This window comes from Macrobrachium rosenbergii, chromosome 19 (genome assembly GCF_040412425.1).
Source record: "Macrobrachium rosenbergii isolate ZJJX-2024 chromosome 19, ASM4041242v1, whole genome shotgun sequence".
NCBI classification, from domain to species: domain Eukaryota; kingdom Metazoa; phylum Arthropoda; class Malacostraca; order Decapoda; family Palaemonidae; genus Macrobrachium; species Macrobrachium rosenbergii.
Window position 1 is genome coordinate 17,484,314 of NC_089759.1, and position 24,313 is coordinate 17,508,626.

Genomic DNA, 24,313 nt, shown 5'->3' on the forward strand with positions numbered 1-24,313 from the left:
TTTCCAAGATATATCATCTGCAGTCTGTTAAAATAATGACAATAGCAGGACAAAAAGGTTGTTTTACTTTCAGGATTGAATAACGTATCTACATTTGAGAATTTGGTCATGTTGGGTGTTCATCCACGATTCATAGGTCAGGCTATAATAACCAATTCACAAACGAGCAAAGATTATCCTACTTTGATATGAAATGTTTTTTACATGGAGATTTCTGTAATCCAATGTTTGGCTCAACCTTTGTCAATCTGCTCATTCCAGCTAAATGCAAGTGTCTAATTTGTACATAGATAGTGACTACTCAAAGTACATCCTTGTGTTCAGTTTTCAAATTTATCAGTAATCTCATGCAACCAGTATGTATACCTAATGTAAAATCTTATGTTCCAGAAACATTTTTTTCATTGTTACTCATTATATTTTATTATAATGATGATGTATGCTTTATACATACTATTGTATTTATGAGAACAAAAAATTTATAATTAATAATATTTCAGCAAATGCCAGTCATCATTGCAGGCAACAAGGAACAGCAAATGAAGTATTTGGGAAGGATGACTGAAGAGCCTTTAATGTGTGTAAGTTTTTATTCTTGTTCTTACATCAGTCTGCATTGGAATATCACATTGTTGTAGATCCATTGTAAAAATATTTGAATTTTGACAAAAATCAGTTTTGTAAATGTTTGCAAACCTGGTGTGCATCATCTCAAAGCTTTTATTGCTACTTGCTCATTAAATTACTGTAATTTTGATTGTAATACAGGTATATGGATTTTCAGGCTTATGGTGTAACAGAGCCTGGTGCTGGGTCTGATGTTGCTGGCATTCGTACCCGGGCTGAAAAGAAAGGAGATGAATATGTCATCAATGGTTCAAAAATGTGGATTACTAATGGTGGAGTGGCTAACTGGTATTTCCTTCTTGCAAGAACTAAGTAAGTTTCATTGATTTTTTGTTGCTGATTTGAAGGCTTGTAAGAGTATTTCTGTAATCTGAAAACTTAAATCATCTTTGGTAAATTAAGTTGAAATTACTTTTTGAATCTAGTGCACATACTATTATTATCCAGTCCTTTCTTATTATCCAGTACAGTACAGTACCCAACCTACCTGGAGGGTGAAGTAAGTCTGCTCTTATACTGTAGAGCTTTTGAAATGAAAAACTTTCAGTTGACATTAATTTTTTTTATGGTACCAGTCATCCTAAGCACTAAACACCAAAGCTACATTTTGTTTAAGGAAGATAATCCTTCAAATCCTAGCCACTTGAGTAAAAGTTTGTGCTGATCTGTTGAGGTCTGGGGTCAAAAGAGGCAGGATATAGTTTTGACTTAGAACTCTCATGAAAGCCTTATCTGAAAGGGATAATCTGGACAGGGCAATAAAAGTGAGCATCCTTGAAGGGACACTTTTTGTCAGTTTTGTGACATGTTTTTGTCACGCATTTGTCTCGCGGTGTGTCTTCATCTACAGAAGAAGCACAAAGACCTCTCTGTGTCTCTCCCCTGTCCCAGGATGGGGGACCTCCGAGGCACAGAATACTACTCTTCCCCATCCCAGGATGTGGGACCCGCTTCTTGGGTCTCTCGGGACACCCGAGGCGTGGAAGGTGCCTTGCCCCTGTCCCAGGACAGGGGACCCGTGTCTTGGGTCTCTCTGGGCACCTGAGGTGTGGAATGCTCCTTTTCCCCTGTTCCAGGATGGGGGACCTGCATCTCGGTGGCCCTTGGGCATCCAAGATGTGAAAGCAGCTGCCCTGGGAGCAGTCATGACACAGCTTACGCCCAGGTCCTAGGAATGTACAAAATCGTAAAACCCCTTCCAAGAATACCCAGCGTTCTTCGGCCCCTGTCCGGAAGAGTGCAAAGCAGCAGCCCTTTTGGTCTTTGGCCCGCCCAGGGAGAAGAGGTAGGGGGGAAGAAGAAGGGAGGAGGACACTAGGAGCAGCGTTCCCCTCCACATGCTATCACTAGTTGGCGGGGGAGATTGCCTGTCAAGCCATTGGGCAACATGGCAACAACACGGAGCAGAGTCCGAGGTAGTGAATGTCCTTAGGGTGGGCTGTTTACTTCCCTTTGAGTCTCCCACACCCCTCACTTTTCTTCTGGTCCGTCTACAGACGTGAGTTCCCGGCTTGCCGAAGGACCTTGCTCTATGGAAAGAGGTGAAGGCATTGATGATTAAGGGTGCTGTAGAAGTTGTGACAAACCAATCTCCAGGCTTTTACAGCATGACCTTTCTTGTAGAGAGAGCATCAGGGGGATGGTGACTTGTCATAGGCCTATCAGCCCTGAACTGGTTCGTTTGCCAGACTCGATTCAAAATGGAAACAACTCGGTCATTGCTGGCGGCCATCAGGGAGCCCGACTTCATGCTTAAAATGGATCTGCAGGATGCGTATTTCCAGATACCGTTCCATCAGTCCTCCCACAAGCACCTCCGCTTTATCCTCAGTGGGACAGTGTATCAGTTCAGGGCACTTTGCTTCGGACTATCAACCACTCTGCAGGTGTTCATGAGAGTGTTCACCCTTGTTTCAACTTGGGTTATTCGCATGGGATACGTCTTCTGAGATATCTCGACAATTGGCTAGCTATGACAATCTGTTTTGAAGTTGCTGCAGGACAGAAATCACCTCCTCAAATTTTATCGCACCTTAGACATTGCGATAAATTTCGAGAAGTCAGACCTCATACCCAAGCAGAGGATAAGGTACCTGGGCATGCTGATAGATATGGCAGCACTGAGAGTCTTTCCTGCAGACTCGTGCATCATTAAGTTCAAGGAGACAGTGCAATTATTCCTGTCCCGACAGGAACAAGCAACTCAAATGTGGCAAGTTGTTCTCGGTCACATGTCATGTTTGGGGTAACCGGTCTCTCATGGGTGACCTCACCTTCGCCTCTTCCAGTGGAGAATGAAGTTCTGATCTCAAGCAAGGGATCCACCGTCCCTTACCATCCCTCTCTCTCGAGAGGTGAGACAGGACCTAGCCTGGTGGCTAGATGACAGGAACCTTCTAATAGGAATCCAGCATCACACTCCCCCTCCCGAGATGCTTCTGTTTTCGGACGTCTTGAGGGAGGGACAGGGCGCACACTTGGAGAAGTTACTAGTCTAGGGTGCATGGAATCAGAACAACAGACACTTGCACATCAACATCCTGGAGCTCAAGGCAGCCTTTCTAGCTCTCCAGGGGTTCCAGGATCGAGTAATGGGGCACTCCAAGGTACTCATGAGCGACAATACCACGGTAGTGGCATACGTCAATAAGCAAGAAGGACTAGTGTCTCTTCAGCTTCATCAGTTGACGGTGCAAGTGCATGGGTGGGCAACAGCACGCTCAGTGGAGTTGTCAGCCAGATACATCCCGGGCAAAAGAATGTAGTGGCAGACAAACTCGGCTGCCAGGGTCAAGTGGTAGGGACAGGATGGTCCCTATACCCGGACGTCATGGAAAGATTGTTCGATCTTTGGGGACGACTGGTTATGGATCTCTTTGCAACACGGCACAACAGGAAGTTGCTGGTATTTCCTCAGTCATCCCAGATCCTTGGGCTGCAGCAGATGATACCTTTCAGCACCAATGGAACAATCTCAGCGCATACACTTTCCTCCGTTCTGTCTTATTCACCAAGTGATCAATAGGGTAATGATCACCACGAATCTCAGAATGACCCTAGGGGCCTCCCAACGGCCACATGCCAAGTGGTTTCTGGACCTGCTGGCTCTGCTATCCATTCGGAGCTACAATTCAGCAGGTAGCGGACTTTCTCGTCTTCCTTTGCCGAGAGAAGCATCTCTCTGTCTCGGCTATTTAAGGCTACAGAGCCACCTTGGGCCAAGTCCTATGCCTATAAGACATACAGTGAACCCCCCCGTATTCGCGGGAGATGCGTCCCACACCCCCGCGAATAGGTCAAATCCGCAAATGCTTAAAACCCCTCTAAAAACACTTAGAACTGCCCATTTTGATAGCTTAAACCAAGAAAAACCCTGTAAAAATGCTTATACCTGAGTATTTTAATAGTTTTATCACAAAAAGTGCATTTATGCATGAAAATTATATGAAAATACAGTAATTAGTGAATATTTCTCAGTGAAAATACCATTAATGGGCGAATTTTCTGCGAATGATGGCTAGATATGTTCCACAGAGAAACCCGCGAATGCGTGAGTCCGCGAACCATGAGAACGCGAATGCGGGGGGTTTACTGTAGATCTCTCTTCCTCATGGGAGATGTCCATGCTAATGAGGAGCTTCAAAAAGTCTTGCTCTTCCAGGGAGCTCAGGCCCCCTGAATATGATGGGACTCATGTCCTTCGAGCCCGATTCATGCACCTTACGAGCCTCTATGAGAATCGTCAGACAGGGATCTGACCCTCACGACTGTATCTCTGCTTACCCTAGCATCGGCAAAGAGAGTAGACAAACTTTATGGTCTTTTCTGTATAATGTTAAGCACTCGAAGGGATGGGGATCTGTTTTGTTTGAATTTATTCCAGAATTCATAGCAAAGACTCAGAATCCATTGGTTCCTGACACCAGATTCGAGTCCTTCTCGATCCCCTCCCTTCAGGACTTTGTAGGTAACGAACCAGAAGAGATAATACTTTGTCCAGTTAGGGTGCTATAAGGACTCGGCAACTCAGGCCTGAGTATCAATGACTTTTTGTTAGCACTGGCAAGACCAAGAAAGAGGTGTCCAGGAACACGGTATCTTTCTGGCTCGTGAGACTATCAAACGGGCATGCTCAACGTCAAACGAGGAGGACTTGAGTACATTCCGGCCCAGAGCTCACGAAGTTAGGGGCATTGCACCCTCCCTCGCGTTCATGAAGAACTGGTCGGTATAGTAGTGCTATTTATGTAGGGAATTAGCTTGCAAGACTATATTTACATATGGGGCTTCATTTTTTAGGGATGTATTCTGTATTCTGGGATTTCTGTGGTCCAGCAGTGGCCTGGTCCCAAGGTTCCCGGATTTAAGAGGTTGGACTGTATACCTTTTTCCTCCATTGTCCCAGATTTGAAGGTTTTGAGCTAGCTTCTAACCTTCAAAGGAATAGCTTACCTAATAGCCCCAAATTGGTCAAACAGGCATTGGTTCCTATTACTCCAACAATTCCACTACCGTCCCTGGTACTATCCAAGACAGTTGGAGAAAGTCATCTATGCATCCTCCTTTCTGAACCAAGACCTTTATATGTGGATTTTAAAATTATTTTCTACCATGAAAATTATTCATCCATCATTGCTAGGTACCTAGTGCAAAAACTATGGACATCATGCATCTGACAATACCAGTCTATATGGAAGATATGGTTAGATTATATCCATGCTGAGAGCCCAGTTGAGATCTCTATGGAAACACTTAAATTTTCTCATAGTGTATACCTTTTTAAAGACAAATGCCTGGCTGTTACAACAGTCATGGTATACAAAGCAGCATTAACGGAACCCTTTGCTTTATGGATCTGGTATTGACTCTAGTATAGAAATTGTCACTTCCCTTCTCTGGTCTATTGCACTATAAAGACCCGCTGCTGAAAAGTTTCCAATTAATTGGTCCTTGAATAAGGCGCTTAGACTTCTGTCAACCCCTAAATTCAGTGGACCCAATACAACCACAACTCTCATGCTGCAAAAGGCGATCTTGATTGTGCTAGCATCAGGAGCTCATGTTAGTTAACTGGGCTCTCTTAGACGTGGATGATACATCACACAAACAGCTGACCATCAATTGTTGTTGTCCCTTGGCCCATCATTCCTGGCCAAGAATGAGAATCCTTTAAGAAAGAAATCTATTTTGTTAAGAAAACTCAATTTAGCAGACATGACGTTATGCCCGGTTCAAGCACTTAAGGTTTACCTAGAGGTTACCGCAAACATCCCAGAGGGTCCGATTTTCCTACACCCTAGAAACAAACAAACCACTTTCTCTACAAGGGCTGAGAATAATTTTAGTATCCTTCATTAAAAAGGCAAATCCACACTCTTCCTAGGTCACATGATATTAGGAAAGTAAGCACAGTACGTTGTTGTCCTTCTTCAGAAATGTCTTTGAAGAAGTCTCCAAATGTACAGGGTGGTCATCAGAGACAGTATTCTTAAAACATTATTGCCACGAGCTTGAACAAATTCGACTACACTGTGTATCAGTAGGTGGTATGGTTAGTCCTAACCCTGTTGGCGCAACAGCGGAAAACCAGGGGTCCTCTTGACAGGTGGATATGCTAACATCGCTGGGGGAAGGTGCGACAATTCTGCAACCAAACCCAGCATGCTTAGGTAAGTCACTGTTGAACTATACCCTAAAACACAAGTTCGTGTTTAGTTTCTTGTTCTTTGTTACCAAAACCTAAAGGGTATTTGAAATAAAGAATGGGGCTTGAAACTTGTGGCTTTACCTGGGACCAGAAATGTGTTTTCTCTGGGTTGTAGGGATTAAAATTTGAGAGCGTAAGCCATTTTTTCACCTGTCAATTTCTTTTTAAAGCGCTTTGAGGATGAAGCAAGTGACTACTCTATCAAAAAGCAGGTTTTGACATAGGAAAAAACCTATTTTTGGTAGTCACTGTTGAGTCCTCAAAACCCACCCACTTCCCTGATGAAAAGGCATGGGATTTGGGCGAGGGATAATCCTGCATTGAATAACAGAAAGTAATGGCTTCCTGTCCTCTCGCCAGTCTGTTGTCGACAGTATAGCAGACTGCACATGTGCAATAATCACTTCCTCTTCTAGCAGGTTTGATGAAGGAAAGAACCTAGGTACAGCTTCGCTGTAAGATAAGGGAAAGAGCCCTCATATCTTTGAGTCCATTACATGTGCCATCATGTGTCTTGGTGTTTATCATTACAGTAAACCCCCCGTGTTCGCAGTGGATGTGTACAACAGCCCCCCGCCATTAGTTAAAATCCACAAATAGTTAACACCCCCCCCCCCTCTAAAAATGCTTATAAGTGCCGATCTTGAAAGTTCAAATACCAGATGTATACCTTAAACTAGCATCCCATATCAAATGTACCTTAAACTTTGAAATGATATTATTAATATCATTTCAAAGTCATCTTAAACATTTTACCTTAAAAATATGTATGTACTTAATTCTAACCCTTCCAGCCAATAACAGAGAGAGAGTATATCTTTCTATGAACCACTCTCCCTTTCTGTCTATCTATATATCTATCTATCTATCTATCTGTGTGTCTGTCTGTGTGTCTATCTATCCATCCATCTCTCACATTCTGAGTATCCTTTGACATGAGAGAGAGAGAGAGAGAGAGAGAGAGATTTTTCAGTATCCTTCGTAGCGGTATTTTGACCACCAAATGGGCAACATATTTGGCCGTGAGTGGGCAACACTTCCTCCCCTTCATGGTCAATATGTCAAGATAGTTGACATTTAGATTACAATCACCCTTCACCCCAAGTTTTGGAAAAGACTGGGAATCGATATGTTTTCTTTTAAAATTTTACATAATTTACCATAGAAATGCATAAATGTTGTAATTATAGCATGGAAAATATGAAAAAATTAATAACAAAGTAACATTATGTTTATCTAAAAAACATATAGTATACAAAATAAATAAACATATATGTTACATATGCATAAAGAATCTATTTCAGTGAGAGAGAGAGAGAGAGAGAGAGAGAGAGAGAGAGAGAGAAACATAATCTAGATTAGTAGATGAGAGAGAGAGAGAGACTCTTCAGCCAGGTGGGTGCCAACCCTTTTTTTTTATGATGACAGTTATGCCTTCAACTCTCCCCCTAAATCGGATCCACTAATTCACTATGTTTTCTGTAATGAATTTATATTTTGCTATGTTTACATTAATATTAATATTTGAAAATTAGTAAATCATTTATTTATCATACGAAACAAATAAACATACAAATTACATATGCATAAAAATGATCTTGATTTCAGTAAGAGAGAGAGAGAAAAAAAAATTATTATTTTTATTATTTAACATTTTTATTTAATCTTATTAAACTTAATATTAATATTTGAAAATTAGTACTGTAAATCATTATTTTATCATAAAATGTATATGTATGTATATTACAGTATTTAGTCACAAAAATAATATGAAAATACGGAATATTGCTCTACGAAAAAATCCGCGAATGGGTGAGTTTTCCCTCGAATAATTTATAGATTGAATCCACCGAAAATTCTGCGAATCGCTGAGTCCGCGAATTGTGAGAATGCAAATATTGGGGGAGGTACACTGTATGCTACAATACCCAGCCATGAGACTGACTAAAATAGAATTCTTTGATATTAGTTTGGTCTACCATGGAGCTCTGACAGACCCATGGAAGGCAACTCCTTGAAGACTCAACCGCAACTACCAAAAATAAGTTTTTCCTACGTCAAAACCTCATGTTTTTTAAGTAATTTGTATTTCACCAGGTATACAAAACAGCCTTTTATCACAGTCCCACCTCATCCAACCACGTAGTTCCTGATGCGAGAGGAAAAATTGCTGGCTTGCAGCAGGTAAGTGGGTAATTCCAGTCACTTAACCACGTACCTCCAGTTAACTAACTTGCCACAAAGTTTCAACATCTGTTTCCAACTTGTGCTGAGGCATACTCCTACATGAAAGGCTTTGGTTTGTATACCTATGAAAAATGCATTAGTTTAAAAGTGTGGTTTTTATCAAAGGAATTAATTTATTAATGTTATCATTTTACAAGTATTGTATGTTATGGTCTGTTAAAGCTCAGGGGACTGGATGGAATAATCATGATATAAATTCAATCCTTTTTTTATTTTAGCTCAGATCCCAAGTGTTCTGCTTCTAAAGCCTTTACTGGATTTATTGTTGATGGAGATTCTCCTGGCTTGACAAAAGGTCGAAAAGAAATCAACATGGGACAACGATGCTCAAACACCTGTGGCTTTACTCTGGAGGATGTTGTTGTACCAAAAGAAAATGTGCTGATTGGTATGAATTTCTGATTCATTTAGTTTTTTATTACTTTTTTATATTAAAATATTAGGAATGTAATGTATGAAGTAATTTTGAAATATTTCTTTTGGAAAGTTGGTTGAGATTGTTGAACAGGCAGTCCCTGATTAATGGTGGGGGTTCTGTTTTTGGCCGAGCACTGCTAACTGAAAATCGCAGATAATAGCGCTGATAAACCGTTTAACGGCGCTGTTAACCGGTTATCGGTGCCAATAAACCACTTACCAATGCAGATAAACAGCTTACTGACACTGATAAACTGCTTACCGATACCAAAAATCGCTTACCTGCACTGAAAATCCAGTTAATGTGCTTACCGGTACCGAAAATTGCTTACCTGCACTGAAAATCCAGTTAATGATGTCGCTGCTCAAGCACCGTAACACTGAAATGCTGTTAACTTATGCCGCTGGTAAGCAGGGACTGCCAGTACTGTATTACAGTAATTAGAGCGTCGTATTGTAACTGCTGATACAGATCATGGTAGCTCAGTGGTATTGCTGGTGACTTCACATTGTGATGTTTCCGAAGTTCAAATCTTGCTCAGAACCCTAGTAGATTTTCACTGGGACATGAACTTACTTTTCATGTGAGTTAGGGATAGGGTTTTACTCGAGTGCAAAGGTCTTCCTGCAGAGTTGTCAGTAGCCAGTTGCCTTTAGTTACCTAGGTCTTAGGTGAGTGGAGAAGGGTTAGCTCATTAGCAACCCTTATTAAGCCTTTATTAAACATTGAGAAACAACACAGCAGTCAAGGTAATGCTATGCATTAGATACATTTTTGTGTTTCTTAAGAGAAACCTGTAACTGCAAATTATATGTTTATTGATAGCAAACATAAATGTACCTTATTTAGATATATCTAACACTATAGCCTGTTTCTTAGGTGTAGGTACTGTACAAGTCATCTATCAGATATTTCATATCCTCCCTGTCTGCTTGCATTTAATAAGAGTATATAGAATAAAACTTCAGTTTATTTTTCATGAATATACATTTTAACGGGTATCAATTTGTATTTTTGTCTCATATTTCTTGTCTTGGCATGGTGTTAACCCTTAAACGCCTACTGGACGTATCATACGTCGACTAAAATTGTCTGTTGGGTGCCAAGTGGACGCAACGTACGTCGCCTACAAAAAATTTCAACCTTCGGTCAACTTTGACTCAACCGAAATGGTCGAAAAACGCAATTGTAAGGTAAATCTCTTACATTCTAGTAATATTCAATCATGTACCTTCATTTTGCAACAAATTGGAAGTCTCTAGCACAATATTTCGATTTATGGTGAATTTTTGAAAAAAACTTTTTTCTTACGCCCGCGCGGTAACTCGTCCGAAAATTTCAGAAATTCTTTTGTCATTTTGTCGTAATTTTTGCACTGTTCTATATTAGCCATTACATAAAGTTTTATATATGAAAATGTGCGCAATTTCATGTACAATACAACAGAAAATAACTCATGGTTGTAGCTTTTATCAGTTTTGAAATATTTTCATATAAACCACGATAACTGCCAAAATTTCAACCTTCGGGTCAACTTTGACTCGACCGAAATGGTAAAACGCAATTGTAAGCTAAAGCTCTTACATTCTAGTAATATTCAATCATTTACCTTCATTTTGCAACCAATTGGAAGTCTCTAGCACAATATTTCGATTTATGGTGAATTTTTGAAAAACTTTTTCCTTATGTCCGCGCCAGAAATTCTTTAAATCACGTTGTCGTAATGTTTGCACTGTTTTATATTAGTCGTTACATAAAGTTTTATATATGGAAATGTGCGCAATTTCATATAGAATACAACAGAAAATAACTCATGGTTGTAACTTTTATCAGTTTTGGAATATTTTCATATAAATCACGATAACTGCCAAAATTTCAAGCTTCGGTCAACTTTAACTCGACCGAAATGGTCAAAAAACGTAATTATAAGCTAAAACTCTTACATTCTAGTAATATTTAATCATGTACCTTCATTTTGCAGCAAACTGGAAGTCTCTAGCACAATATTTCAATTTATGGTGAATTTCTAAAAAAAAAAAAAAACTTTTTCCTTACGTCTGCGCGCGGTAACTCGGCCGAACATCTCAGAAATTCTTTTGTCATGTTGTCGTAATGTTTGCATTGTTTTACATTAGTCGTTACATAAACTTTTATGTATGAAAATGTGCGCAATTTCATGTTGAATACAACAGAAGATAGCTCATGGTTGTAGCTTTTATCAGTTTTGAAATATTTTCACATAAATCACGATAACTGCCAAAATTTCAACCTTCGGTCAACTTTAACTCGACCGAAATGGTAAAAAAACGCAATTGTAAGCTAAAACTCTTACATTCTAGTAATATTCAATTGTTTACCTTCATTTTGCAATAAGTTGGAAGTCTCTAGCACAATATTTCGATTTATGGTGAATTTTTGAAAAAAACATTTTCCTTACGTCTGCGCGGTAACTCAGCCGAACATCTCAGAAATTCTTTCGTCTCGTTGTCGTAATATTTGCACCATTTTATATTAGTCGTTACATAAAGTTTTATATATGAAAATGTGTGCAATTTCATGTACAATACAACAGAAAATAACTCATGGTTGTAGCTTTTATCAGTTTTGAAATATTTTCATATAAATCACGATAAATAGAAAAAATTCGACTTTCGGTCAACTTTAACTCGACCGAAATGGTCGAAAACTGCAATTGTAAGCTAAAACACTTACAGTCTAGTAATATTCAATCAATTAGCTTCATTTTTCAACAAACGGGAAGTCTCTAGCACAATATTTCGATTTATGGTGAATTTTTGAAAAACATTTTTTACGTCCGGCATTTAATTCCTGCATCATTTTGTGATAATATTTTCTCTGTGTTGCTTTGATCATTTTACAGTCTGTTATATACCAAAATCATCGCAATTTAGTGTACAATACAACTAAAAAAAATTAACTCATTAGCTTTAACCGCTGTGCTTACAGCGCGATTTGTATACAATTATATGAGTTTTTTTTTTTTTTGCTGTCATATATTCCAATATTTATATATGATAATGATATTTTTTTTCATTTCTGATGGTTGCATACTAAACTTCAGGCAATGACAAAAAAAGGAGCCAAAAATGAACTCTTTAATCTTAAAAACTAAGCGTGATGTGATTTTTTTAAAAAAACTTTTTTTCCGCTTCGGCGCTAACTCACCGAACGCCGCCGGCATACGGGAGACGTTTTTGTAAATAGAGGCTCGGCGTTTAAGGGTTAATAGGAGGTAATTTTTTAAAGAGTGTGCTTACTTTTCCTTACTACCTTTAGACTTTTCCTGCATGCTGTGTGGTTGTAATTACAGTATATCCTTGGTAGGAGTATATTGAGTTGTTCCTGAGTATTGGAAAGAAAAATTCAAATAGTAGAAGGGTTTAAGATTAAGTATATCTCCAACATTTTCAGTTAAGTTTTTATACCTAAAACAGAAGAACTTGAAGGATTGTTGAACTGGCTGTTGAATATGTTGAATGTGAATGGGAAGGATTGATGTGAGACCAGTCTGAAGGTTATGACTAGCTTCAAGGATTAAATCTTCAGTCCTGATAAGGCTTGGCAGTTGGTAGCAATTCAAAGTTGAAGTGGACTGGCATAGTCAGAAGGTTATATCATTAAGATCATCACCTGACAGTAATGGTTGTGTGCACTGGATCACTTGCAAGCAGCTTACTGTTGTTGATGAGGGTACCAACAATGACTAACCTTTGATAAAGTTATAATCTTGGTTTTTAGGCATAGATTAAGCCATCCTTATACCAACAGAGGCCCTCATAGAGTGACACCCTGTAAGTGACCAGCTCTGGTGTTAAAACTATTAACCATTACAGGCCAACCTATATATACTACCTTAACCCTTAAACGCCGACTGGACTTATCGTACGTCGACTAAAATTGTCTGTTGGGTGCTGAGTGGACATACTGTACGTCGACTACAAAAAATTTCAACCTTGGGTTAACTTTGACTCGACCGAAATGGTAAAAAAACGCAATTGTAAGCTAAAACTCTTACATTCTAGTAATATTCAATCATTTACCTTCATTTTGCAACAAATTGGAAGTCTCTAGCACAATATTTCGATTTATGGTGAATTTTTGAAAAAAGCTTTTTCCTTACGTCCGCGCGGTAACTCGGCCGGAAATTTCAGAAATTCTTTCATTTTGTCGTAATGTTTGCACCAGTTTATATTAGTTGTTACATAAAGTTTTATATATGGAAATGTGCGCAATTTCATGTAGAATACAACAGAAAATAACTCATGGTTGTAGCTTTCATCAGTTTTGAAATATTTCCATATAAATCATGATAAGTGCCAAAATTTCAACCTTCGGTCAACTTTAACTCGACCGAAATGGTCGAAAAACACAATTGTAAGCTAAAATTCTTACATTCTAGTAATATACAGTCATGTACCTTCATTTTGCAACAAATTGGAAGTCTCTAGCACAGTATTTTGATTTATGGTGAATTTTTGAAAAAACTTTTCCCTTACGTCCACGCACTGTAACTCTGCCGAACATCTCAGAAATTCTTTCGTCACTTTGTCGTAATGTTTGCACCGGTTTATATTAGTTGTTACATAAAGTTTTATATATGGAAATGTGCGCAATTTCATGTAGAATACAAAAGAAAATAACTCATGGTTGTAGCTTTTATCAGTTTTGAAGTATTTCCATATAAATCACGATAAGTGCCAAATTTCAACCTTCAGTCAACTTTAACTCGACCGAAATGGTTGAAAAACGCAATTATAAGCTAAAACTCTTACATTCTAGTAATATTCAATCATGTACCTTCATTTTGCAACAAACTGGAAGTCTGTAGCACAATATTTCGATTTATGGTGAATTTCTGAAAAAAAAAACTTTTTCCTTACGTCCGCGCGCGGTAACTCTGCCGAACATCTCTGAAATTCTTTCGTCACTTTGTCGTAATGTTTGCACCGGTTTATATTAGTCGTTACATAAAGTTTTATATATGGAAATGTGCGCAATTTCGTGTAGAATACAACAGAAAATAACTCATGGTTGTATCTTTTATCAGTTTTGAAATATCTTCATATAAATCATGATAAGTGCCAAAATTTCAACCTTCGGTCAACTTTAACTCGACCGAAATGATTGAAAAATGCCATTGTAAGCTAAAACTCTTAATTCTAGTAATATTCAATCATGTACCTTCATTTTGCAACAAACTGGAAGTCTCTAGCACAATATTTCGATTTATGGTGAATTTTTGAAAAAAACTTTTTCCTTATGTCCGCGCGGTAACTCTGCCGAACATCTCAGAAATTCTTTCGTCACTTTGTCGTAATGTTTGCACAGTTTTATTTTAGTCGTTATATAAAGTTTTATATATGGAAATGTGCTCAATTTCATGTAGAATACAACAAAAAATAATGCATGGTTGTAACTTTTATCAGTTTTGAAATATTTTAATATAAATCACAATAAATAGAAAAAATTCTACTTTCGGTCAACTTTAACTTGACCGAAATGGTCGAAAACTGTAATTGTAAGCTAAAACACTTACAGTCTAGCAATATTCAATCAATTACCTTCATTTTGCAACAAACGGGAAGTCTTTAGCACAATATTTCGATTTATGGTGAATTTTTGAAAAGAACTTTTTTTACATCCACGTGGTACGAATTCCTGCATCATTTTGTGATAATATTTTCTCTGTGTTGCTTTGATTGTTTTACAATTTGTTATATACCAAAATCATCGCAATTTAGTGTACAATACAAAGAAAAAAAAATAACTCGTTAGCTTTAACCGTTTTGCTCACAGCGCGATTTGTATACAATTATATATGAAATTTTTTTTTTCGCACTGTCATATATTTCAATATTTATGTATGATAATGATATTTTTTCATTTCTGACGGTTGCATACTAAACTTCAGGCAATGACAAAAAAAAATGAGCCAAAAATGAACTCTTAATCTTGAAAACTAAGCATGCTGTGATTTTTTGAAAAAAAACTTTTCTTCCGCTTCGGCGCTAACTCCCAAACGCCGCCGGCACACGACAGACACTTTTGTAAATAGAGGCTCGGCGTTAGAGGGTTAACAAAAACCCATGACTGGTCAAACTATAAGGTTTAAAAATAAAAAAAAATAAAAACATTCAATGGGAAGAGGAAGATACGGAAATGCTCATGGTAAAAAAAATTCTAAAAAACTTGCTAAAACAGTGCCTCTTTTCTGAGACACTTTTAAAAATATGTTAATTTTAGCAAGTTATACATGTTTTTTATAATATTTTGTGTACTTTAATTTGCAAAATTACAATTACAACTCACATGATATAAAAGATAAGAACTGAAACCAACAACAATCCCCAAGTATATATATGGACACACATATATGAGATGTACTGGGATGGGGAGATGTAGTACATTTTAGTGAGTGATACATTTTCTTTCTAATATTTTTTTTTACTTTATTTTGAAAAATTACAGTTACACCTCACATAATATTGTAAAAAATAAGAACCAAAGCCAGCAACAGTCTTGAGTATATTTATGGACAAATACAAGTAAGTATATATGAGATGTACTGGGACAGGGAGATGTAGTACCTTCCATGAAATCTCACGGGAAGCTATCCTCCCTTGTGTCACTGAGGTGAGGTGTGTGTGAGTTGCCATAAGTGTTGCCTTATTGTCATTTATGGCCCATTCAGTTGGTTTGAAAGTTTTTCCGCAAAATTCGTTTAAATAAGGATTATCATAAGGTATGCACTGGTAGTCCTTTTATGCCGTTATTGTGCATCAAAACGTGCATGCCACTACAGAAGGGTTAATAACTTAAATTATCGAGAGGTCCCTCTCTTACCCTTCTGAGATCCCAATGGCATCAAGTTATGTAATTTATTTAAAATTAATAAAAACTGTTTGTGAATATTGTAACATGGCCTTATGGATATTGTCTTTAGTGTGGTGAGGTTAGCTAAACTGTGTTCCCCTTCCCAAAAGTGGTGGAATTTCAAAGAAAATTATTTCTAACCAGTTTTAGATAGAGAATCATACAAATTTTTTCGTATGTTTCCTTATTTTCCTTATAGTTTTATGTGCAGTAACAGACATAAATAGCAGTCAAATTTATTTTTGAATGGGAATGAAATTCATCATACTTTTCCACTGGGCAAAAAAAAAAATTATGTATAACTATAGATATATTTGTTAATGAATAGTTTAAGAGGTTTCTATTTTTTTTACAACCTCATTGCTTCATGAAGTTATAAATGTTGTTATTTATCTTTTTTAAGTCCACCAAAAGTCCAATTACTCGGCTTTAAAATAAAATAAAATTTAGCATTATAATAGATTTATAGAGTGTGATAAAAGAAAATTAACTAAGCTCGAAAGTGGTAAACTCAAACTGAGTGTTTTACCTTAGGTGATTTTTAGAACTCTGTCAAATTTCAAAGGACTGATTTGTATACTGACTTGAGTTTTCTCCCACTTAAAACCCTTTCTGTTATAGGACAATTTCTATCATTTGCCAAAGAGAATTCAAGAAATATTCCTTCTTCAGGGGATTGTAAGGAGTTGCTCCAAAGGAGTGGCAGTTTGAAAATAGTGAAATAATCTTGAGAGATGCTGTACGAGGATGGGGCATCTTATAGAGGTCATCTACTAAACAGTCAGATTTAAAACACAGAGTGAAGAAATGACAAATAACATCTGTTGTTGCCATGATGACATTAGTTATGCTAGACATAATGTTGTCATTAGCAAAATCTTCAGATGTATGTGAGTGGGGATAAAATTATTTAATCATGGCATTCAGACTTCTAGCACTTTTTCAAACTACCATTGTTTGCACTTAATGACTGTGATTGGTTGGTCTGGAGATCATGAAAGTAAACCGACCATGAATTACTGCTTTACATTGTTTTCCAGTATCTCATTAATTATTGTTTAATCATATCATTTGTTGAATTGAATGTAATGTAGGCTTGCTGAGTATTGTGAAACTAATGGCTTCTTGTGTTGTTTTGATGTTTTTAACGTAGTTGCTTTGTATTGGCCATGCAAAACATGAGAACTAGTTTTTGAGGGGAGGGTTATTAAGCTGCGTGTTTATTTCTGAGATAAAGATGCATCATTATAGAGGATGATGTCCAGAGCCTAAATGCCTTGTGTTAGGATTATTCATTGAAGATTGATTGTAGGGTTCTGCTTCCTAACATTAGCACTTACGACTTGGATTATTGACAGATGATATTGTCAGCCAGTTTTTCTTAAGTTATATTTCAACAGAACTTTCACTATCACATTTCATCCCTGATCCTCTTTTCCTGCTGAGAACAACCACATTTGCTGAACAGCAGCACCAATATGCAGTAAATGTGCCTCGCTGTCTAACTGATCAGTTTGAGGTCTTTAATCCCTCACACTAGTGGACTATGGAATGGTCTCCCTAAGGGTGTGCAATTAATACCTCAAAGGCTCAAGCAAAGATGTAGTACATTACTACTCTAAAACAGTTCTCTTTGTTCTTTTAATAATTTATTAACATTTTTATCTGCTTATTTATTAAATTCTTAATTTAATTTTGTTTTCTAATGACTGTTCTCTTTGTGTTTCCCATTATCATCTGTAATTTCTTTCAAATGAACACCATACACTTGGGAAGCTTGAATTTCTTGTCAATGGGTTCATCTTCTGAATAATAATGATATTGAAAGGTTTGAAAGCTTTTCAAGGTTTCCAAGCTTCAAGAGCTATGTGGATTAGCCTTAGAAGAAAAGTTATTTTTGATTTGTAACTTCATTGTAGGTGATAATTTGATTAACCCTTTAGGGACGGGCTAAATACTGTATATTAAACACACCCCCAGACCAGGCAAACTTTAAGATTGGCCAATTTAATAAAAAAAACACATCAATGGAAAGAGGAAGATATGCAAATGCACATGGTGTAAAAAAAAAAAAATTTTCTAAAAATTTTTCCCTGTCTTCCACGGGAAGTTGAAAGTGACTATTTACAACCTTTTGTGGGGCCTCTTTTACAAGACACTCTTAAAAATATGCTAATTTTAGCAAGTTATATATGCTTTTTCTAATTATTTGATTTTATTTTGTAAAATTATAATTACAGCTGACACAGTATCATAACAGAAAAGAACTAAAATCAGTAACAAATTCTTTGTATATTTGTTGTAAAATATTTTCGAGATTTACTGAGATGGGGAGATGCAGTAACTTTTTGTGAGGTTACATGTTTTTTTGTAATATTTCTGTGCACTTTTCTTTGCAAAATTACAATTATAGCTGACATACTATAATGAAAGATAAGAACTAAAACCAACAGCAATCCCTGGGTATATTTATGAGCAAATAAATAAAAAGACGTCATGGGATGGAGAGGGGCAATACATTCCCCCATCAGGTCTCAAGGCACACTGATTCCCCTTTGTCTTATGCTGAGCTACTACAGTTGCCATAAGTCATTTATGGACCATTGAAGTGCTATGAACATCTTTCCTGCTAAATTCATCCAAATTGTATGGCGTGTAATATGAATACAGTACAGTACTCATGAGTTAGCCCATCCATCACTCAGAACCTGTTATAGATCATCATATGATGATGCCCACCCATAAAGGGTTAATTACTTATTACATCTGTAGATTAAAGCTCCATGTATGAGTTCTAGAGATTTTTAGAGAGAAATGTTGATGCTTCTAGGATATTTTTGGTTCTTGAGTTGAGAAAGGCAAATTCTCAAATCATAAGAGAAGCAGAAGTTGTCTTGAGGACAGTGGCTTTCATCATCATAATCATCTAATACAAAAAATGATATTCATCTGATCCAGTCTCTAACCGTTGTATAAAAACTGTTTTGTTATCTGGAATAACCTGGTGTTAGTTTTTCTACTGTTGAATTACCCCCGAGTTATTAGCACTTTTTAAAAAGATTTCTTCACCAGTAATGTAGTTTGTGATGGTTGTAGATTTCTTCATCATTAATGTAGTTTGTGATGGTTATATTGTTTCAGTAGTGGGTGGAGTTCACCACCTCTATGAGCTGCAGCAGCTTTTAGAGTAAGACAAGGATAAACTTACTACACCTTTTCTTGCAATTTTAAGGTTATGTGAGGAGAATAGAACATGAGCACATTTTTCTTGGCTGTTTAGGCACCATCAGTTTTGCTGTCTGAGAGGCCTCTCTCTCTGGAAAAGTTGAGTTTATTTATGAAAAGACATGAGCTTCAGGTATTTGCAACCTTAAGTAAGATTCAAGTCTTACCTTCAGGTATTGGTGAGACTTGGATCTTACTTGATGTTGCAAATACCTGAAGCTCATTCTGGCCTCATTGATGTGCTTACCAGCTTACTAGACAGTTTGTATTTATCTGGACATACACATGATTTATGAAGTAACTTTCAACACTAGCATTTACATTTATGTGAACCTTGTCATTCTCCTTGATATTGCTGTGAATCTTGAAATTATAAATATAATATAATGTGTTAGCTCCACTTTATGGTGAGTGGAGAAACTGCCATACGGTGCATTTTGCATGCCTTTATTTTTAAACCTTCCCAGTTGTGTGATTTATATAAAACTCTGGGGTGTGTTCTGTGGAATATTTTATCCTTTTATTCTTATTATTATTATTACTGGAGAATAAAAGTTACTATTCAAAAGCAGTACATTATAAATGGTTTTGTAAAATTTACAATGTTTACCACTGTATCATCAGTGCTCTATTTCGTATGGGTCCCTCCATCCTGGATATTTTTGAACATGATTGTTTATCATGCACTGTTTATTATTCTTATTAACTTGTTAATCAGACCAGTCAGAATTTTCAACTAGAAGGCTGGTCCATGATATTTACAGTAAGATTTTGATTAATTTATGTAAAATCTCAAAAGGATTTGCAATGTTTTATTTTTCCTTAACAGTGATTTGTAACTGTGTTGCTTGAAGCAGTATTTCAAATTGATATGTCTTTAAGAAAGATTAAAAGATAATTTATACCATATACATTTTCAGGTGAAGGAGCTGGTTTCAAAATTGCCATGGGAGCTTTCGATCGTACCCGTCCACCTGTTGCTGCTGGTGCTGTTGGTCTATCTCAGAGGGCTTTAGATGAAGCTACTAAATATGCTCTAGAGAGGAAAACTTTTGGCACTCAAATTGTCAACCATCAGGTGCAGTAGCAGCTATACTATATTTGTAGGGAAATGATGATGCCAGTTTTGTTGTAGTGGTCTGTTTAAATAGAATATTTGGAAGTGTATAGGAAAGATGTTTGGCATTCATGTCGGTCAGTCATCTTTTGTATGTAACATTGTTACTACTTTCTCTTTGTGTCTGCTTTTTAGTTATGAAACTCACTGGTAGAGGTACTGTTGTCTTGTATGTATTTACAAGTTTTTCAAGATGAGGCCTTTATTTGGTGTGTTAATGTGCTGTCAACATGATAATACATTTACTTGCATGGTAAATTAATTTTGTAAATTTTTCCTTTTTTTGGGTTTAGACACTAATTGCTCCCCATTGACTTCTATCTCTATTCCCATCTGGTCTAGCTCTTCATTTGTACCTAGCTCCATGACATTGTGGGTCTTTCTATTGCTACTAAAATATTTGACTCTATTTCTCACCTCTTCTGGCTGTGTGTTTAAAGCTTCTCAGTCTCTTAGATCATAGTGTGTTTTCCAGCCTCTGAACATCCCATTTCTTCAGCTCCCTTATTTGTAGTATGATCTTCCTTTACACTGGCAATAGATCTGAACATTCTTTAGTGACACCTTTTCAAAGTCAATATTTTTCTCTAAATGCCCATATATCTTCTGTGTAGAGTAGTACAGCTCTCCTACACAAATTTCTGTGTAGAGTAGTACAGCCCTGCTACACACAAATTTTTTGTTACTGTTGTCTGCTGTTATCTACAAGTAGTCGAGCAGTCACTTTCCTCTTCGTCCGTGCTGTTGCTACTCATTTTTATTTTGCCCTCTTCTGGCCCTAAGGTAATAGCTTTCTTCTCATTTGCTCCTCCCATATATTTTGACCAATGAAAATCCTTTACTTCATTTGTCTTTTGCAGTCCTAAATACAGTATCTGATATTGCACCAACTGTTGAATTCAATACTTAGTATTGCATTGCTTCCCCCTCCCCCCATTCCTGTCCTTCAAAAGCCACATAGCTGCTTTTATAGTGGTTTACCTCCATGACAAAGCTTTGCAGTGAAGCAAAGATTTTTTTTTATTTTTAAGTATCTTCCCTATGAATTATAATTCTATGTTGCTATGAAAGGGCTTTTAAAAATGATATTTTAATGATAAAATAAAGTTTGTTCATACTTACCTGGCAGATATATATATAGCTGTATTCTCCAAGTCCGACAGAATTCCAAAACTGGCGGCACACGAGTGGGGCCAGGTGGTTAATACCCATTCCGCCGCTGGGAGGCGGTATCAGGAACCATTCCCATTTTCTATTCAGATTTTCTAGTGCCACTGTCTCCTGAGGGGAGGAGGGTGGGCACTATGATTTATATATCTGCCAGGTAAGTATGAACAAACTTTATTTTATCATTAAAATATCATTTTGTTCATGCAACTTACCTGTCAGATATATATATAGCTGAATCCCACCATTGGAGGTGGGAAGAGACAGAATAGGATTTAGGAAACAAATATATGTAGGCGATTGACGCCTTGGTTCCTTACTTGTTAGCATAGCTGACTTCGTGATTACAGTCACCGAAGCCTGCTTCTGCTTTACTACAGTCTCCAGCAAGGTAGTGACCTATATAGCTGGTGAGTTCTAGATGATCTGTCCACGGGGGCATGACCACAATGGGACTAGATCATAAGACCAACTTACAGCTTTCGACATGCCCTCTCCCTGGTCCTGGGAGTCCGACAGAGGTCCAGGCCTATGTTAGCATAGCTGACTTCGTGATTACTGTCACCCAAGCCTGCTTCTGCTTTACTAGAGTCTCCAGCAAGGTAGTGACCTATATAGCTGGTGAGTTCTAGATGATCTGTCCACGGGGCCGTGACCACAATGGGACTAGATCATAAGGCCATACTGTGAGGGCAAAAGGAGCAACGACCAACCACCTGACCTAGAGCGTCAACAGGTCCTGCCGAAGGGACACCAGACCGGGGGAAGCCTCCGTAACCCTCTTGCGGCTTTCGACATGCCCTCTCCCTGGTCCTGGGAGTCCGACAGAGGTCCAGGCCTAGAAGCGTTATGGGACGGATCTGACGTAAAAAAAAACAAAATCAAGATTAAAATATACTTCCTAACCTCTAAAGGATAGGATGAGTATCGCTCCCTGCCCGCAACACTGTGTCTGCAGAAGCGACAACAGGTCCTGCCGAAGGGACGCCAGATCGGTGGGAAGCCCCGTAACCCTCCTGTGGCTTTCGACTTGCCCTCTCCCTGGTCCTGGGAGTCCGACAGAGGTCCAGGCCTAGAAGTGTTATGGGGCCGATCTGGAGTGCGGAAACGTATGGTCCTAGCGAATAGCAGTCTTCGTATGTCGTCTTCACGTCCCGCAAGTAATGTGAAGCGAACACCGAATTGCTTACGCCAGAAGGTGGTACCCAGAAGATCGCAAAGGGACATGTTCTTCTGGAAAGCCACCGAGGTTGCAATGGCTCTAACTTCGTGAGCCTTAACTTCAAAAGACTCAAGTCACTGTCTTGAACGTCGGAAAGTGCGTCTAAAATGGTGCTTCTAAAAAAGCACGCCAGTGCATTCTTAGAAAGAGGCAAATCTGGCCTCTTGACAGAGCACCACAGACTGTCCGAAGGACCTCGACTTTCCCAAGTCTTCTGCAAATAAAATTTGAGAACCCTGACAGGACACATGACTCTTTCTGGTTCATGTCCGAGAATTTCCGTCATACCCTTAATCTCGAAGGTCCTGGGCCAAGGGGTAGACGGGTTCTCGTTTTAGCAAGAACATACGGCTTAGAGAACATACTGCATTATGGCCTCTAAAACCTACATGATTATTGATAGCCTGAAGTTCACTAACTCTCTTCGCCGTAGGCAGAGCAGTTAGGAAAAAAACCTTCCTTGTCACATTCTTGAGACGCCGAAGAAAGAGGCTCGAAGGTATTTGACATAAAAAATTTAGGACGACATCCAGGTTCCAGGGAGGCGTCCTGGAATGAGGTACCTTGACAGTCTCAAAGGATCTCAAGAGATCGTGAAGATCCTTGTTGTCGGCTGATAGTCTGAATGCAGTTAGACTCAGAGCGGGAAGTTTTGAGGTACCTTTCGAAATGGGGCTGCCTGAGCAGATCTACCAAGGGGCGTCCCCATAACCTCCACAGCTCCTGACATACTTCCTCGTGAAGGGTCCACTCGGTCGGTAGAAGCTGCCGCTGTCGACCGAGAAGGTCCTTGTGGATATTCTCCACTCCTGCAACGAACCTCGCAAGGATCGTGATCCCCCGCATGGGCCCAAAGCAGGATCTCCTTCGCCAGGGCAAACAGGGACCGGGAACGAAGTTCCTCCCTGTTTCTTGAGGAATGCCAGGGCTGTGGAGTTGTCTGAATTTACTTGTACGACTCGGCCTGACACTTGGCTCTCGAAGGATTGAAGGGCCAGCAGGATCGCCCTAATTCCTTGAGATTGATGTGCCAGGACACCTGTTACCCTCTCCAGGTGCCTGACACTTTCTCCCTCCTAGTATTGCTCCCCATCCCTCCCTGGGAGCGTAGGAAAACAACACCAGGTCGAGGCTCTGAAGGCATAGAGAAACCCCTTCCGCCAACCTCGAGGGTCGAGCCACTACCTCAGGTGAATCTTGAAAACGGGAGAGATCTTCAGGGTCTCCTCTAGATTCTCCTTGTCTATTCAGTTTTCCGCCAGGAAAAACTGGAGCGGCCTGAGATGAAGTCTTCCCAGGGAAACAAACTTCTCCAGAGAGGAAATGGTCCCCAGCAAACTCGTCCATTCCCTCACTGAGCATATTTCCTTCCTTAGGAAGGATGAGACTTTTTCTAAGCATTGCTACTGACGTTCCTGGGATGGAAAAGCTTGAAAAGCCACTGAATCCATCTGAATCCCCAGATAGACGATGGACTGCGTCCGGGATCAGATGGGACTTTTCTTCGTTCACTAGAAGTCCTAGGGACTTTGTCAACTCTAAATTCGCATTCAGGTCCTCCAGACACCTTGACTGTGAAGAGGCTCGGATGAGCCAATCGGCCAGGTAAAGCGAGATACGAATACCCGCCAAGTGAAGCCATCTCGCCACATTTCTCATGATAAACGTGAAGATCATGGGAGCTGTGCT

General features: G+C 38.6%; 1 protein-coding gene across 3 annotated transcripts in view; it reads left to right on the forward strand.

Annotated features, from left to right (window-relative positions):
- Mcad (Medium-chain acyl-CoA dehydrogenase) overlaps positions 1-24,313 on the forward strand; it is a 74,582-nt gene that overhangs the window by 38,374 nt on the left and 11,895 nt on the right. For all 3 annotated transcript variants that reach the window (XR_010856085.1, XM_067121093.1, XM_067121091.1), the window contains exons 5-8: positions 501-581; positions 785-939; positions 8,800-8,969; positions 20,039-20,196. Coding sequence is in view for 2 of the 3 variants with exons in the window: in XM_067121093.1 (XP_066977194.1) it covers positions 501-581; positions 785-939; positions 8,800-8,969; positions 20,039-20,196 (564 nt within the window). In the remaining variant the exon portion in view is untranslated. The remainder of the gene's footprint in view (positions 1-500; positions 582-784; positions 940-8,799; positions 8,970-20,038; positions 20,197-24,313) is intronic.